The sequence below is a fragment of the Fundulus heteroclitus genome, unplaced genomic scaffold (genome assembly GCF_011125445.2).
Source record: "Fundulus heteroclitus isolate FHET01 unplaced genomic scaffold, MU-UCD_Fhet_4.1 scaffold_152, whole genome shotgun sequence".
NCBI lineage: Eukaryota > Metazoa > Chordata > Actinopteri > Cyprinodontiformes > Fundulidae > Fundulus > Fundulus heteroclitus.
The window spans coordinates 19,544-36,773 of NW_023396564.1; the positions used below are offsets into that span (position 1 = coordinate 19,544).

The 17,230-nt window shown below is 45.4% G+C and overlaps 1 protein-coding gene across 1 annotated transcript in view; it reads left to right on the forward strand.

The window, feature by feature from the left end:
• Window positions 1-17,230, forward strand: part of LOC118558730 — a 50,543-nt gene that overhangs the window by 1,152 nt on the left and 32,161 nt on the right. The window contains exons 4-15 of the mRNA XM_036129276.1: window positions 1,452-1,564; window positions 1,656-1,858; window positions 1,991-2,098; window positions 4,477-4,756; window positions 5,951-6,280; window positions 6,673-7,002; window positions 7,120-7,419; window positions 7,586-7,813; window positions 13,104-13,220; window positions 14,867-15,193; window positions 16,294-16,638; window positions 16,820-16,998. Coding sequence (XP_035985169.1) covers window positions 1,452-1,564; window positions 1,656-1,858; window positions 1,991-2,098; window positions 4,477-4,756; window positions 5,951-6,280; window positions 6,673-7,002; window positions 7,120-7,419; window positions 7,586-7,813; window positions 13,104-13,220; window positions 14,867-15,193; window positions 16,294-16,638; window positions 16,820-16,998 — 2,860 coding nt within the window. The remainder of the gene's footprint in view (window positions 1-1,451; window positions 1,565-1,655; window positions 1,859-1,990; window positions 2,099-4,476; window positions 4,757-5,950; window positions 6,281-6,672; window positions 7,003-7,119; window positions 7,420-7,585; window positions 7,814-13,103; window positions 13,221-14,866; window positions 15,194-16,293; window positions 16,639-16,819; window positions 16,999-17,230) is intronic.

A 17,230-nucleotide genomic window follows, 5' to 3' on the forward strand; every position in this document is an offset into this window, starting at 1 on the left:
AACACCATTGAGTGATGTTTAGGGGTCGCAGCTTGCCTACTATCCAAAAGCGTGTGAACCCGCTGACAACATCACATGATATTTAGTCTGCCGCCACGCTTAACTCTCCAGTCCTTGCCCTAGAAATGGTACTAAAGCCTTTCAAACAAAGGAAGGTCATGGTGACACTCACTATGATGAAACTCTCACACAAAACATTTACTGAAGCCAGAAATGACCAGATGCCAAACGGATTCAAGCTAATTTGGGAATCGTGATCATTTGTGACGGCAGATAACTAACGGCTAACATTGGCTGAATTATAGTTTGTCTTATGTCCCACTAAACCAAGGTAGAATGCTTAAAACAATGTAAAGCAGCCTCAAAAAGGCGACTATAGTAACCTTCAGGATTATCTGTGGTCTGGAACAAGCTCTATGCCCAAAGGGCAGATGTGTAGCATGAGAGCCTGCAAGATGGGAGCTTCGCCCTCCCCAGCTCATGCACAGCCTCACCTCCTGTGGTCTGTTTTATAACAGAATAACCATGTTTTAAAGCTAAGGGCCTTGCTGTCCAGTGTTAGCCTCAGACCGCTTTCCTTTACTCTTGTTGACAGATTCACACTCAATCAATTTTTTTTGAAGCTTTAAAGTCAGGTTGAATTATTGCGATGTCTGAAATCCTCATTGTGCATTAATAATGCTATGGTCATTTTCATGTCACAATGCACTTTTGTTTGAATGGATCAAAGACTGTGGAGGATTTTACCGTGATCCTGTGTGCAGAGCATTTGTTCCTACTTAATAAAAGCCCTCTTCCCTGACACATATCTGAAATCATCTGATAGTTGCTTTATTTCTGACATTATCAACATGAAGTCATGCTTAAATTAAATTAAACTAAACCCCTATATATCCCAGGGTATTGTATGTTGTATGAATTTTTAAAGGGTTTACTATTTTTTCCTATATGTTACTGTGCAGTATATTGCACATGTTCCTTTTAGAACATAATGAAAAAACAAATATTTAACCATTGAAACCCGAGGAGTCAGCCTTTGTCTCGTTAAGTTTTTGACCCACTCCATAGCAATGCAAGAGACTCGTGTCACTGGCTGCCAATTATCAAAGCTTTTCTATTCAGATAATGAATCCGGGGTACGATGAGAACACAGACAGCATCAACAGTCTACATCGTTCCTACCAACGTGGAAGTAATGCTTCCTTATCTCCTCTAATATTCCTGGCACAGCTCAGCTTCAGCCTTATGTTTTTTGGTTTATTGTCTGATGTGGAAGTCCAAACCAATGAATTGGTGACTCTTCAGCTCACGGCCTTTGGAAACCCCTCCTCTGAAAAGCGATCACAGAGCAGCATCAGAACTCCAGCGAGCACTGTGCATGCAGGCTGTTGCTGACGTTGGGGTGGAGAGCTCGTTTCACTATCCTGCCTTCTGTGACCATGTTTCTCCAGATGAAAGAGAGCTTTTTGAGGAATGGTTCCAGGATTTGCAGCTGTCTGTCAACGAGTGCTTTGAGAGCCCTGAGAGCAGAACAGACGTGGAGACGTCTGTGCGAAGACTAACAGTAAGAGAATGAATGGGACGGTGACTGGATGCTGCAGACGTCTTGGGTTGGAGCGCTGAAGCGTCTTGTGTTTTCCCCTCATGTCCTCCAGGGTTTCCTAAAGTCAGAGGACACGGAGAGACGTCTCAGCCAGCTAAATGATCAGCTGGAGAGAGCGAGGCAGCGGCTTCCACCTGAGCAGCTCTCAGAGTTGACCGACTGGCTGAAGGAGCAGCAGGAGGAGGTGGCAACATTTAGAACCCACTGCCAAAACAGACAGGAGCAAATGCAGTCTCTCCTTGACGACTTGAATCGGTAAGTTCCTCATAGAGTTTGTTGATGACAAGTCGGAGCCAAAAGGCCATATTGTGTAAAACACCAAAACTGGCCACGGTGGGAAACCTTGTCTGAAATGCAGAGAAATAACTGCTTTGATCTTAACCCCAGTCTGCAGAAGCAGCATGAAAGCCTCTGTGAGTGGCTGCAGAGCAAAGAAAAGCAGTCGGCGGTTCGGGAAAACGTCAAGCTCCTTCTCAAAGAACTTCAGGATGAGAGGTGACTTTCTGCACGAACACAGCCAGAACTGGTTCACATGTAGTATTAACAGCAGCCTTTCCTGTCAAAGCCAGGAAAATCAACAGTCTTTTTGTTTTTATTAATAGTGTCCTGTCTGGCAATGTGGCAATAAGAACTGTTGTCTTTATGCCAAAAAGCTTGATTTATACATTTATATAGTTTTACTATAATTTATGCAGGGAGTATTTTATGTTATATGGACACTACAATGAGACAGTATAAGATGAAAAGGTAAACAAGAAAAGAAAAAGAGGAGAAAAGGTGAAAGAAAGAGGAGATAAAAGGGAGAGAATGATAAAACGTCTTCAGTCTGCTTCATCACCTGCAAAGAAAGATGTGAAAAGAACAGCACAAAATATAATAATAAATAAATAAATAAAGGAACATCAACGTTCAAGTAGATCTCTTTTGTGATTAACTGAACCCTTTCAGAGGATGGGTCGCTACAGACGGCACTGAACAGGAGGGACTGCAGAGCCACCTGCTGATCTCATCTAGAGAAAAACAGATCAGAGATTTAGAGGAAACGCCAATTTCTATTATATAAATAATAGGACATTTTTCGGGCAAAAACTAAAATGTAACATGAAATGTTTCTGTTAAGATAAACTGTAAAATCTTCCATGTTTAGGGGGCTGAGGTTACCACAGATAAAAATGAAATGGACCAAATTACAACACATCTCATCTACTCCTTTGCAAGATAAATTATATATCACAAACTTTTTGTGCACTCGTCCAAATGGTAATGCACTCTATATCATATTTTATTTGGTTTTCCAAAGATCATTTAAGAAATGAAAACACAGCTTTTCCAGCTTAGAGGACTATAAAACTGTCCAAAAACATCTTGATGATCCCCAAGATATCTTAGGACACTATTTTTTGGACTGAAAAGCAAAAACAGAAGTTTTTGGACATCGAGTGTCCCCTTAGATCTGGTGTAAGACATTTAAAAAATTGCTGCTGCCTCCATACCGCACTGCTGGCATGGTGTTCTTCCCCTCTTTTTCCTCCAAACGTAATCATGACGTTTACCTCCAAACATTCCAAATTTAGTTTCATCAGACCACGGGACTGGTTTATCAAAGATTTAGGTCTTTGTTCCTGAGTCCATTTGCAAACCGTGATCTGGCTTTTTATGCTGCCTTTGGAGAAATGAATTCTTCTTTCCTCAGTGGTGTTTCAGGCCATGGGCTGAAACAGTCAAACAGGACTTGTTTGATTGTGGACTTTGTGCCATGGTTGAAGCAGATGTTTAACACCAAAACCTGTTTAACCCTGTGACTCTGTACTCATCTCCTTTCTGAACAGTACAATGAGCGGACATTTTGATGCTGTTTATAATTGGACATGATTTTTGTACTTGTGTACATGGCCCTTCAGGCATCTTGAAACTCTCCTCACGGATGAACCAGACTTGTGAAGGTCCACAATTCTCCTCCTCTCTTGACTGATTTGATGATATCGCACAAGGAAGGAGAGTGTTCCTTTGCTGTTTGAAAGCAGCAACCTTAGAAAACAGCCAACATCCTCAGAGGAAACAGTTATTTCCTAAATTAACATTTCTTTCATTTCTGACTCTATTTCAAAAAATTTCACTGATATTGAAGATGGCTAAAAATGTCTTACCCCATCAGGGACCACTTCCTCTCTGAGGAATATTGGATTCCTTTAAAGGGGTGGGAGAGTTAAGATCCCCCCTTTCCCACCCCAGACATCTCAAACATGATGCCACTGCCCCACCCTTGCTAGCTCATTAAATACCTGAGAGAACCTGTGACTTTGTTTCAGTCTTATTTCAGCGTGTGAGGTTGGATGCTACATCCAAAAAGCCCAAAAGCCCTGGTCTAAACAACCGGCAATGGCTGCAGATCCTTTACAATAAAAGTTATCATAGACTTTGTAATTAGATCCAAGTTAAGGGAGCTCTTTATTAGGTTAGAAATCAACATTAAGATAACCAACTTCTAATGTTTAGAAATAGATTCAGAATCTTCCATGTCTGCAACTGGATCCATCTACAACTGGATCCATCAAAACACATTTTATCCCCTGCCCCTATTCCCTGATTGGGAAACGTTACACCTTTAACTTGGGATGAGCCAAGCCCTGAAAACTGAAAAACAGTCCGATTCTATTCACCAGCTGATTCTCTCGTTTTATTTATAGCTCTACAGACCCGTGCAAAAATGGATTTTGTGAACTAATGATGTCTAAGAAGCTTAACAACGCTTTAAAATACCATAGAAAACATTTTCTACAAGTGATGGCATCCAGTCGTTCTTCAACAGGTTTTATCTTTTTATCTTTTCCCGTCGTCTCACGGGGCTTTGTGTCTCTTCTTCCAAACATCAGCGGCCGAGCGGAGGCTCTCCGTGAGCTCCTGGCATCGATACGCAGGCAGGGCGTAAGGGCCGAAAACATCCTGAAGGACGGGGACAACTTGTTACAGCGCTGCCGAAACCTGGAGGCCCGGCTGCAGAATCAGGTGGAGGCCCAGAGTGCCCTGGAGGAGGAATACAGACGGTTCCAAGCCCAGGCAGAGAGCACCAGGACCTGGATTAGTGAGCTCACACAACCACTGGCCTCTCCTGACACAGACGGTGACACCGAGGAGATGAAGCGCAGAACGCTGGTTAGTGGAACATGATTAAACCAGACCTAATCTAAGAAAACTCTAACCTCTTCTTATCCTTTATCTTTACGGTCTAACAAATATAGCACTTGTCTGTTTGCTCCAACTGAGCATCTTGTTTTTTTCATGCTTGTGTTTCTGTTGTTTTGAAGAAGAATATATTATGCACATACATATTAGTTCAAAATGTTTCAGTGGGGTTGTGTTTAAAGGCTGTGAAGGGTATACATCTGTGACTGGAGGGTTAGACCTCTCCTCAAAGCTGGCAGATGGAAAACTAATCTCTGTTTCCACATAGTGAGGATGCTGAGAGGATAACAGCACCTTCCAAAAGGAAGTCACATTTCAGGGTCCAGCCCTCCAACCACAAACTCCACCATATTTTATTGAGAGGTTTTTTGTGATAGACACAAAGTAACACATATTTGAAGTGGAAGAAACTATTTGCCCCTCTCAGGCAATACTTGTAGGACCCCTTTGGCTGTAGTCACAGCTATGGGGTTTTTATGGTATGTGTCCACCAGTTTTGTATACCTCAAGGTTGATGGTTTTGCTTTTCATTTTTTAGCTTAAGCATGCTGGATGGATAAATGATAATTTAGGTCAGGTGATTTTAACCCATGACCATGCTGTGACCTAAGTGATGCCATCATATCTCTGACTGTATGTTTAGCATTGTTGTTGAGCTGGAAGGTGAACCTCCAGCCCTGTCCCAGCTCTTCTGCAGCCTCCTGCAGGATTCATTTGGATTTAGCTCCATTCATCTTCCCGTTTACTCTGATCAGCTTCCCTGCTTCTGCTGACATTTAGGCTTAGACACATAGCAGTTTGCATGTAGGCCATTGATAAGCGTATTAGAGTAAAAAGGACATAATCCACATGCATGCCACACTTTTAAGATGTTTCATTTGTAAAATATTTCTTAAAAGGACCTTTGATTTTATTTCTACCTTACCATTGTATATGTCTCAGTGTTGCTCTTAAACAGAAAATCCCCAATACAAAGAACACTGAACTAGCCTTTCAATACAAAAGGATTAGCTTGTTTTTGCACTAAATGATTACATTAACAAGAGTCCCAAATTATCAGAGGGATCAGAGGGGACATTCTTCCATAATGATTCATTTTAACCTGCTCTGTATAACATTAGATTATGATTATGGTTCTATCAGCATCATTCAATTCTCCTCCAGGCTATCCTGAGCAGCAGAGCTGAAGGAGACTCTAAAGTGAACATCCTGCTTGGAGCAGCGGAACGGCTGAGTGAGCAGGAGGATGTGGACGGCGGGAGGAAACATGAAGCTCGTCTGCTGGTTAGAGAGATGGAGAATCAGTGGAGGACTGCCCTTGAGACTGCTGAGGAGGCTCTCAATAAGGCAGAGACCAAAGCCGCGTTAGACAAGCTGCTCGGCGCTTTCCAAACCCGCACTGAAAGTTTTGAGTACTGGATCAAAGACCAGAGAGAGAATCTCGTGTCTGCGGGTCCTCACATGGAAGTTGAGGAAAAACTCCAGGTGGCAGAGGTGAGCTGAAGCTGCATATGAATCATTTTGGTAAGACAGAATTAGGTTAGACCCAAAGTGGTGGGTTGGGGACCCCCCGGGGGTCATAAAGCACCTCTTGGGGGTCACGAGATGATTTGAAGCTAATGTGCTAAAAAGATTTAGCGTTTTCTTATTTGTGAAACAGAAGATGCTCCACATTTCAGATTTTAACACAGGGGAAGCTTGCCCTGTTCTGTAAAGGTTCTCATAATTTTACAATTTTATTCTCATAATTGTCAAAAAATAAAAATGAAAAAAAAAATCTGACCCACCACCGCCTCAGGCACTGTTACTTTGAGCGTCTCAGGCTGAAAAGTTTGGGAAGCCCTGGATCAGAGCCACTAGAGAGTGAGTGCTTATTCTGTTCTCAGGCTGTTCTGAGCTCCAGGCCTCATGGGGAGTCCAGGCTGCAGGATTTAAAGCAACAATGCCAGATCATCTGTGAGAACCAGGCCTCGGACGGGAACAAGAGGACAGAGGTCTGTGGCGCCGTCCAACGCGCCGAGGAGCAGTGGCAGAACGTCTTGAAGGATGCTGAGGTGGCGGTGAGGCAGGCGGAAAGCCGAGCTGCCTCTCAGAGGGAGTTTAAGGCTTTCAGAAGCCTGGATGAAAGCTTCCAGTCCTGGATCAGAGAGAAGAGACACAAACTGTTGGGTCCGGGTGGTCACATGGAGTTTGATGAGCGCTGGCAGATAGTGCAGGTGAGCGAGAACTGAGTTACTGTGATTGTGTTCTTTTTCAGTCAGAAGGAGGTCTTCTGTGCTCTCCGTTAATTTTATATTATGTTATACAGTCAAACATCCTCTCCTTTCCTCCAGGCTGTCATGAGTTCCAGACCTGAAGGAGAGTCAAAGCTGCTCGACCTGAAGACGCAAGCGGCAGGTCTGTGCAAGCAGCTGGAGAAGAGCGGGGAAGCCGAGGTGGAGCAGATGGTAACGCGCGCAGAGCAGCTCTGGGGAGCTTTTCTGCATACAGCCAGACAAGCCGAACTCCGAAGTCTCTCCGACAACTTTGACTGCCAGAGTAAAAACACAGAGTCCTGGATAAGAGACAGGCAGCAGAAGCTGCAGTCTGTGTGTACCAGCACGCCACCTGAGGAGAGATGCCACATAGCACAGGTGTGTTCCCATAAAACCTTTAGGTGATACCTGGAGCCTACAGAGGTTTCACAGGGACGCCCTCATTGTGTCAGGGATGCACACACAGAATGTTGCATCAGACCTGTTTTGTACAGACAAACAGATACAGTATGGCTATTAAAAATATATTTTTTTCCTTTCGAAGGCCATCTTGAGTTCCAGACCTGATGGTGACTTTAAGGTGAACAACCTGAGGAGACGAGGCCAGACTCTGTGCGACCACCAAGATGTTGAAGAAGGCCAGAAAGTGCAGGTTCAGCAGACGGTCAAAGACACGGAGAAGCAGTGGCGGGAAGTCCTCCAAGCTGCTCAGCAGGTCCAAGCTTCAGCAGCAGCTGAGATCGCTCAGGAGACTGAAAGGAGGAGGTTGGAGGTGAGAGCATGGTGTTCAGATGTATGCTCTAGTTTCAATGCCAGGGCTAATAGAGTTTTGTGATGCACCTCATTGTTTAATATTAGCCTTTAAAGTTTATATTTACTGAGCTATTAAGACATTGTAAACATTGATCTTTCTTCCATTTTCAACCACAAACTTACATCTATTTTTGGGAATTTATGTGAGAAACCAACATAAATTAGACCATAGCTGTTTATAACCCTGGTTTGGAGAAATAAAACTAGGTTGTCCATATGCATTCTGGCCCCTTTTCTCTGATGCCCCCAAATAAATTACAATTTATATAAATTTATTAAAAAAATACTTTATAATTGCATGTAGAAGTCACTAATAGTGTTAATAAAGCTAATCTTTGTGAAATGAAACATTAGTATAAATTTAGCAGTTGTGTGAATGCCCTTTAGATTTGCATACATATTCAGCCCCCATGGTTCTGACAGCCTAGATAAAACAGGATGATATGGTCGTAACTTTGAGTGATTAATCTGACAGAAATCAGAAATAATTTTTGGTCTCAGATATACAAGGATATACTCTGCCAGATTCAAAAGACTAAGGAAGACAGAGCGCACAAGAAGCCTTGGTGGTGATTTGGATCTATGTGTCAACTAGTGTTTTTAGGGGTCCATGTGAAGCAGCTGCAGCTCATCCAAAGTGCTGTTGCCAGAGTCCTGACCAACACCAGGGACATGGATCATACCAGAACCAGCCCTGAAAACCTGAGATATGCAGAAACTGTTAAATTACTCAAATCAGGACTTTATGGCAGCTGTTGATCACAGAATCTGACTAATGAGCTGTTTGACTGTTTGATCCCTAAAATTGAACGTTAGATTTGAATTTGGATTTAAATGTAAAATTAAGCTTCTATTTAAGTTTGGATGTAAATCTACATTTTAGAATGGGGTTCTTTGACACAATAGGTGTTTAACATGTCAACATGTCAACCTCTTCTTTTAGGCAAATTCTTCAAGGTTTTGTTTCTTTCTGTCTGTTTTTTCTGTGATGTCACACAAAGCACTTTGGACTGCCTTGTGTCTAAAGGGTGCTGTACACATAAACTGGCCTTGCATCTCATTGAAAAGTTCAACTTGTACAGGGATATCTTCATATTAAAAAATAGTTTCAAATGGACCTTGGCCACAAATGATAATGAAGTCCACACTAATCTAGATTAAAAGCTGTTGTTGAATCGTTTTAGATAACTTAACGAGGAGAGTATTTTTTATTTCATTTTGTCATGAATGGTGTGGAGCAGAACCCAGAATTCAGCCAAAACATTGTTTCCTTTTGCTGGATTTATTGAAGTGCAAAATGAACAAAAACCACATCCAAAAAAGTGGGTAAGGCAGACATCCAATACACTGACAGGAACAGAACTGGGCAGAATAAACAGAAGCAGGTTAACCAAAAACAGGATCAAGGTGCTGGGCTCTTACCAAAACAAAACGAGGAGGCACAAACACGTTGGCATGAAGTGTGATGAACCGACGGGGAGCAGAGAACTAAGGCAGGTTTAAATAGGCTGATAGAACAGGTGAGTGGAGGGAAACTAATCAAGGACAGGTGGGAGTGATTAAGGGAGCAGACAGGACACTAGAAAATAACCCTAAGACAAAACCAAACAAACCAAGCACATAACTAAAAGTAGAGCTAAAACAGGGACCAGATAACTAACACAATAAAGGGCTAAACTAGAATCCAAAAACGGAAATAAATCCAAGGGCGAAAAGAGCTACTTTAACCAAATAATAAACATAAACCAGAACAGAACGTGACAGAGCCCCTCCCTCAAGGACGGATTCCAGACGTCCTTTGAACCGAAAATAAAACAGATTAGACCGGGTGGGTGGAGGGGGTTACAGGACGGAGGGAAATAGTCCATCCAAAACAACCCGACAAACAGATGAAACAAAATCCAAAAATGACCAATCAAAACCTGAACCAAAAACAACCCAGACAGGGTGAACTAACAAAAAAGTCTCAAAAAACAGAGTTTTAGAACAAAAAGTCTGGCGGACGTCCCGGAGCACGGCCCCGGCGTGTCAGGTTCTCCGGCGGACGTCCCGGAGCACGGCCCCGGCGTGTCAGGTTCTCCGGCGGACGTCCCGGAGCACGGCCCCGGCGTGTCAGGTTCTCCGGCGGACGTCCCGGAGCACGGCCCCGGCGTGTCAGGTTCTCCGGCGGACGTCCCGGAGCACGGCCCCGGCGTGTCAGAACCTCAGGAGGCTGTCGACGGGCCAGCGCCCTCGGAGACCGTCGGCGGACCAGCGCCCTCGGTGCTTGACGCCTGGATAAGGAGAGAGCAGAACCTGGCACCTTGCTACAAGCTGCTACAGGGGGAGCCTGGCTAATGGCTATGGGCGGCGGGGCCTGACTACAGGCTTCGGGCAGGGCCTGACTACAGGCTTCGGGCAGGGCCTGACTACAGGCTTCGGGCAGGGCCTGACTACAGGCTTCGGGCAGGGCCTGACTACAGGCTTCGGGCAGGGCCTGACTACAGGCTTCGGGCAGGGCCTGACTACAGGCTTCGGGCAGGGCCTGACTACAGGCTTCGGGCAGGGCCTGACTACAGGCTTCGGGCAGGGCCTGACTACAGGCTTCGGGCAGGGCCTGACTACAGGCTTCGGGCTGGGCCTGACTACAGGCTTCGGGCAGGGCCTGACTACAGGCTTCGGGCTGGGCCTGACTACAGGCTTCGGGCTGGGCCTGGCTACAGGCGGCTGAAGATGAGGCCTGGCTACAGGCGGCTGAAGATGAGGCCTGGCTACAGGCGGCTGAAGATGAGGCCTGGCTACAGGCGGCTGAAGATGAGGCCTGGCTACAGGCGGCTGAAGATGAGGCCTGGCTACAGGCGGCTGAAGATGAGGCCTGGCTACAGGCGGCTGAAGATGAGGCCTGGCTACAGGCGGCTGAAGATGAGGCCTGGCTACAGGCGGCTGAAGATGAGGCCTGGCTACAGGCGGCTGAAGATGAGGCCTGGCTACAGGCTGTGGATGACAGTGCTTTAAAACTGCGGGGAGCAGGCACTGGAGGCTGAGTCTTTAGACTGCGGGGAGCAGGCACTGGAGGCTGAGTCTTTAGACTGCGGGGAGCAGGCACTGGAGGCTGAGTCTTTAGACTGCGGGGAGCAGGCACTGGAGGCTGAGTCTTTAAACTGCGGGGAGCAGGCACTGGAGGCTGAGTCTTTAAACTGCGGGGAGCAGGCACTGGAGGCTGAGTCTTTAAACTGCGGGGAGCAGGCACTGGAGGCTGAGTCTTTAAACTGCGGGGAGCAGGCACTGGAGGCTGAGTCTTTAAACTGCGGGGAGCAGGCACTGGAGCTGAAATCAAGGGCGGGTCCTCCAGGACCCCTTCTTGGGGCTTGGGCGGAAACGGTTTCTCTTGGACCCCCTCATGAGCCTTGGGCAGCGGCAAGTCCTCCAGGACCCCCTCATGAGCCTTGGGCGGAGGCAGGTCCTCCAGGACCCCCTCGTCGCCCGCTGGCAGCAGACCCTCCTGGGTCTCCTCCGGGGGCTTGAGCGGGGGCGGGTCCTCCTGGTGGGGCTTGGACGGAAACGGTTCCTCCTGGACCCCCTCGTCGCCTGCTGGCGGCAAACCCTCCTGGGTCTCCTCGACGCCCGCTGGCGGCGAACCCTCCTGGGTCTCTTCGTGAGACTTGGGCAGAAGTGGACCCTCCAGGGCCCCCTCTGGAGAACTGGGCAGAAGTGGACCCTCCAGGGCCCCCTCTGGAGAACTGGGCAGAAGTGGACCCTCCAGGGCCCCCTCTGGAGAACTGGGCAGAAGTGGACCCTCCAGAGCCCCCCCGGGGATAGGGGCCGGTCGACTATAGAAAGCCTGGAGGGCTGATCTATAGTACCCCTCTACCTCCTTTAATTTAACCTCCAGCTCCACAGAATAATGGCTGAAAAGGTCCTCTCTGAGGCATTTAATTAAAGGGGCAAAAGTTCTTATCTTATTCTCCAGTGTTTCATACTCGGCGTCACGGACGCCACCAGGAGGCGCAATGGGCTGCTCAGCTCCTGGTTCCGCCGCACTGGAAGGCGGACACGCGATCATGGATGAAGCGGGTGATCCATCGGTTAGCAGGACGTCGGAAGCGGGTGGCGGTGAGGAAACAGTAGTTTGGATTACCCGGTCAGGTCCGTGTCGGAGCCTACGGCGTCGTCCTGCGCGGGCACGCTGCAGGCCTGCATCTGCCGGAGGGACAGGAAGAGCGCGGGCTCGCGCTGGCGGGCACGCCTCCTCCACACAATCAGGGAAAAGACCTGGGTTGAGGAAAAGATCCGGACGGAGGTCAGCGATTACGTCTGCCTCAACCTCCTCAAATAAATCCGGATCAGAGAAAAACCTCCGAGTGGACTCATCACCGGAGGACTCTGGTGAGTTCTCCCCCATTTTCTGAGCGGACACCACATCACCCAATATGAGCCCTCCCGAGCGTAAGCTCCGAGCAGGAAGCTGGTTAACGTTGCTGCTGCTGCGGGGGAGACGTCTGGGACCTACACCGGGAGGACAGAACGCTAATCTGGTTCCCTTGAAAGAAGATCCCATTGTCGATCCTTCATCCGCCCCCAGGAAGAGATCCGGTGAGCGAATAATGCGAGCCGGCGAGCTGGGCAAAGTGCCGGCTTCGCAGAGCGCTGCTCTTCCAGCGAAAGAAAAATGAATTGGCGATGGGTTCTTATTTCTTGGTCGGTTCATCTGTCATGAATGGTGTGGAGCAGAACCCAGAATTCAGCCAAAACATTGTTTCCTTTTGCTGGATTTATTGAAGTGCAAAATGAACAAAAACCACATCCAAAAAAGTGGGTAAGGCAGACATCCAATACACTGACAGGAACAGAACTGGGCAGAATAAACAGAAGCAGGTTAACCAAAAACAGGATCAAGGTGCTGGGCTCTTACCAAAACAAAACGAGGAGGCACAAACACGTTGGCATGAAGTGTGATGAACCGACGGGGAGCAGAGAACTAAGGCAGGTTTAAATAGGCTGATAGAACAGGTGAGTGGAGGGAAACTAATCAAGGACAGGTGGGAGTGATTAAGGGAGCAGACAGGACACTAGAAAATAACCCTAAGACAAAACCAAACAAACCAAGCACATAACTAAAAGTAGAGCTAAAACAGGGACCAGATAACTAACACAATAAAGGGCTAAACTAGAATCCAAAAACGGAAATAAATCCAAGGGCGAAAAGAGCTACTTTAACCAAATAATAAACATAAACCAGAACAGAACGTGACACATTTTACCTTTTTCAGTTGAGTGAATTGGATTCTCATCAGCATGACACTGAGTCCTGGCTCGAGGATCTCCAGCAACAACTGGCGTCCCTGGGCAACCAAACCGAACCTGAGGACAGACTTCATGCAGCCCAGGTGAGCTGAAAGGTCTGGAGTTAAAGGAGGTGTGCTTGCTATCTTAAGTGGACACTGTCTTATTGCAGTACACTGTTGGTATATTATTTATGTGAGACAACATTATGTTTGTGCTCGTGGGATTGTTTGTTTGTTGTGGGATACTTTAGTTGCACTGAGCCTCATTTGTCAAAAACTGGTTTGGGTTAGTGTGCAGACATGTTGGAAATACAAGTTGTGCTTGTGATTAAGGAAATTTAGCCGGTGCCAGCACATCAGCAATTGGTGTTAAAACATCTGGCTGCTAAGAAGAGCTGGAATTTACATGCCACACCCCTATTTAGATCCAAAATTTTACACCATGCATGAAAGAAAGATGGTAACACCGGCCGGTGTCCCAGTGTGGAGAGCACAGTTCAATGAGAAGAGAAGTCTTCTGGCAGTTTGAAGAGTGAGTCCAATCCGAGCATTCCCCACCCCATACCAATGTGCCGTCGTGCCATCTTTTTTTGTTTTGTTCTTATTTGAAACACTAGGTGTCTTCATTACATATTGCTCCTTTAAGATAAATATTGCAGAACTAAACAAGTCACATGAAAATGTAAAAAATAAAAATAAAAATCACAGTAATAAAGTAACACCTTTAGGCACAGTTTATCTGCAAAAACTTCGATTTTCAGGTGAGTTACACTTTAAGTCTGGTACTGCTTACAGGGTTGTCACTAAACAAAAATTTCAAACTGGATACTGTAAGAAATTACCAATCTTTGTTGATAAGCATGTATGGTTTACTTTAAAGGAGAAAGCTGCAACTTTAACTCCTCCCATCAGTAGGTGCGCCAGTAGGTGGCACACTCACGCTTGCTTCAGGTTCCAACCCAGCAAGACAACACTTTGATTTGCTGGGAGTGCTCTCCGCCATGTTGCTCCACCATTGCTGCTCTGACAGTGGTATTTTAGGGCAGGGAGGGGCTGAGCCCTGAGTGGCAGCTGTTCACATGCACGTACATGCAAGGTCCAGCTTGGCTATGTAAACAAGAGACTGGAGAACAACATAGACAACAACAAAGCCCATCTGAAATATTACCTTTAGTTCTTCACATGACTATTTTTTTTAGTTTTTTCTATCTCGAATAATGAAATTGTGCGTATTGGTCCTTTAATGTTACTTGTTTTAAAGTGTTCCTAGCTGCCTGCTATTGTCTTAACTAAATGACAGAGGTAAAGTCAGGATGCTTATCATTTTGCCCGTTCATCATTCCGTATATTTCTCCTACCAATGGAGCTGTTCGTTGTCATAGCGACTGTGTTTCAGTTTTTTCCTCGCAGGGTAGTTGGGGTTGCAGTTGGCTGGCATAATAAATAGTTAGCTGTTACAGATATGGCCTTCCTAACCTTCATGTATTTCTCAGAAACATCAATGTGTCCATCTTGAATATCTGTAGAGCTCATCATCTTTCTAGTCATCACTGGTAGCCTCAGCAAATCCACACTGACATAACTCTGTGTTCCTGGTCTGAGGCCTGGTGTGCCTTACTCCATACATTCCTCTGTTTTTCTGCCACACACGTGATACATGTAAACCAATGGAGTAGAATAACTAATTCTTCAGGAACTATATACATTTCAAGCTGTCTCTGTGGTGACGTTGCTCTTTCCATTTGTAGACTATAATGAGCTTCAAGACAGAAGGCGATTCGAAGCTGCAGAAGCTCAGGAGTCTCTGCCAGAGTTTGTGTTCTCAGGATCTTGACAAACAGAAAAAGCGAGACATTCAGCAAAGAATCCGAGACAGTGAGGAGCAGTGGACGAAGCTGCAGCAAAATGCTAAACAAGCAGCGAGTGAAGCTGAAAGGCAGCATGCTCTGGATCTCCAGCTCAGGAGCTTTCAAGCCCTGAAGGAAAGCGCCAGCAGCTGGCTAGAAGCGAGGCAGCAGGCCCTCACCTCTCTGGACCATGAGGCTGATCCAGAACAAGTGATAAAGACAGCGCAGGTATGTCTGAAGCTCCAGGAGAGAAATACTTTTGCAAAACAGTATGTTGGCAAAAAAAAGAGATGGCACATAGACTCCTATGTAAAATCTCCTCTCATTTCTCCTGATCCTGTTCCTCTAGATTCACTTTGACATGTCCTTGTTTGAAAAACATTGGTTCATATCATGTGTGTATTAATGATTCATCAGTCAATTAACTTTGGAAGTCTACAGAAATCTGGGCCAATCAAGGCCAATTTAAATACAAAGTGGACTTCATATAGGCAATTAATAAAGCATGAGATAAAACAAGCCAGACCATTACAGAAGATCCCTCCTGGCTGCAGCCATCAGTATATACAACAACTGATTAAAACAACTGAACCCCTAAAACATATGAGTTACACCAGCATTTAACATTCCCTTGGGATTCATAAAGTATTTTTGAATGGAATTGTCCGGCACCTCAAGAAAATGTACTGAATATTTGCCCTGAGAATAACATTATGTAAATTATGTTATAGTTTTGCAAGTATTCATACCACATTTTTTAATTTTTTTCACATTACAGCCACCAAAGTTAAATGTTTTACTGTTATTTCATGTGAATTAGAATCACCTTTAATCACCAGGTTTGTGCACAAAAATAAGGAATTTCTCTTTGGTTCCCCTTTTTTTTCCTCAATCAAGATACAGTATGTTAAATATAAATACAGCATATATACAAAAAGAACTGTTGGGAAATATTTTTTTAGCTAAATCCAGGACAATCCTGGAAGAAAACTGTTAGAGGCAGCAGAAGACCAGAGAGTAGGGTGTAGGTTCACTTTCCAGCAGGACAATAACCGTGAACATACAGCTACAGATACAATGAGATGGTTTAGATCAGAGCATATTCATTGGTTAGGATGGCCTAGTCAAAGCCTTAAAATGTAAATCAAAATTCATAGTGGGTAATCGTTTTATTTCCACTTTACATTTATCATTTAAAATCCCCAAAAAACAAAAAAAATTTTCTAAGTGTGCTTCTTTAAATAGTTATTTACACCTGTTTTGTTTAACAAAATTTATAAACACTTTATATTCATTTAAGATACTTGTGAAATGTGTTTGATCATCAGAACATCCTGAGCCTCAAGCCTGAGGGAGATTCAAAGCTGACCGAACTGAAAAGACAAAGGCAGAATTTATCTGAGCAGCAAGAGATTTCAGAGGCCGCACGGCGAGAGGCCCAGAAGGCATCACAAGACTCAGAAGAGCTTTGGGCCGTAGTCCTGCAGGCTGCTGAGAACACTCTGCTGAAAGCTGAGGTCCAGTACTCACTGTCCAGAGAGACGGAGGCCTTCTGTAACCATGCCGACGACACCAAGCGTTGGATCGAAGACCTGCAAAAACAAGCTGATGCTATACAAGGTGGAACACAAGGCAGCAAGGCTCAGCTGGAGAAAAGGCTGAAAACTGCTCAGGTTAGATATACAGAATAGTAGATATTAGAACAACAGGTTACGCTTTCATTTTTTATGTAAACATGTACTTTTAGCACAGGAAATGACGACAAACAGCTTCCCAGCAGTTGGAAATGTTCATCTGGACCCTCTGAGATAGCAGTGTCTGTGGTTTTACTACGATTTAAACTTTTGCGTATAGGTCGTCTTGAGCTCTAAGTCACACGGTGAAAGTCAAGTGATGGAGCTGAAGAAGCGTGCAAAGAGTCTCTGCGACCACACAGACCTGGAAGAGGACAAGAAGGTGGAGGTTAAGCAGACGGCCCAGGACGTAGAGATGCAGTGGAGGACAGTGGTGCAGGCTGCCGAGGAGACCCAGAGGTACCAATTCTGTTTTACAATCACAGAGGTTGATTTTAGCACCGTTTCCACAAACTTTCTCCTGTCCTCGTGTCGCTTGTTGTGCCGGCATACTGATAAATGTGAGCAAACATGCTAATGAAGACAATAGTCCCTCTGAAATTTAGTTTGTGGTATTGAATTTAACAACTTCAAATTTTGCGTTGCGGATTTTGCATGTTGCAACTGGACTTGTTGCCGTATGTTTCCACAT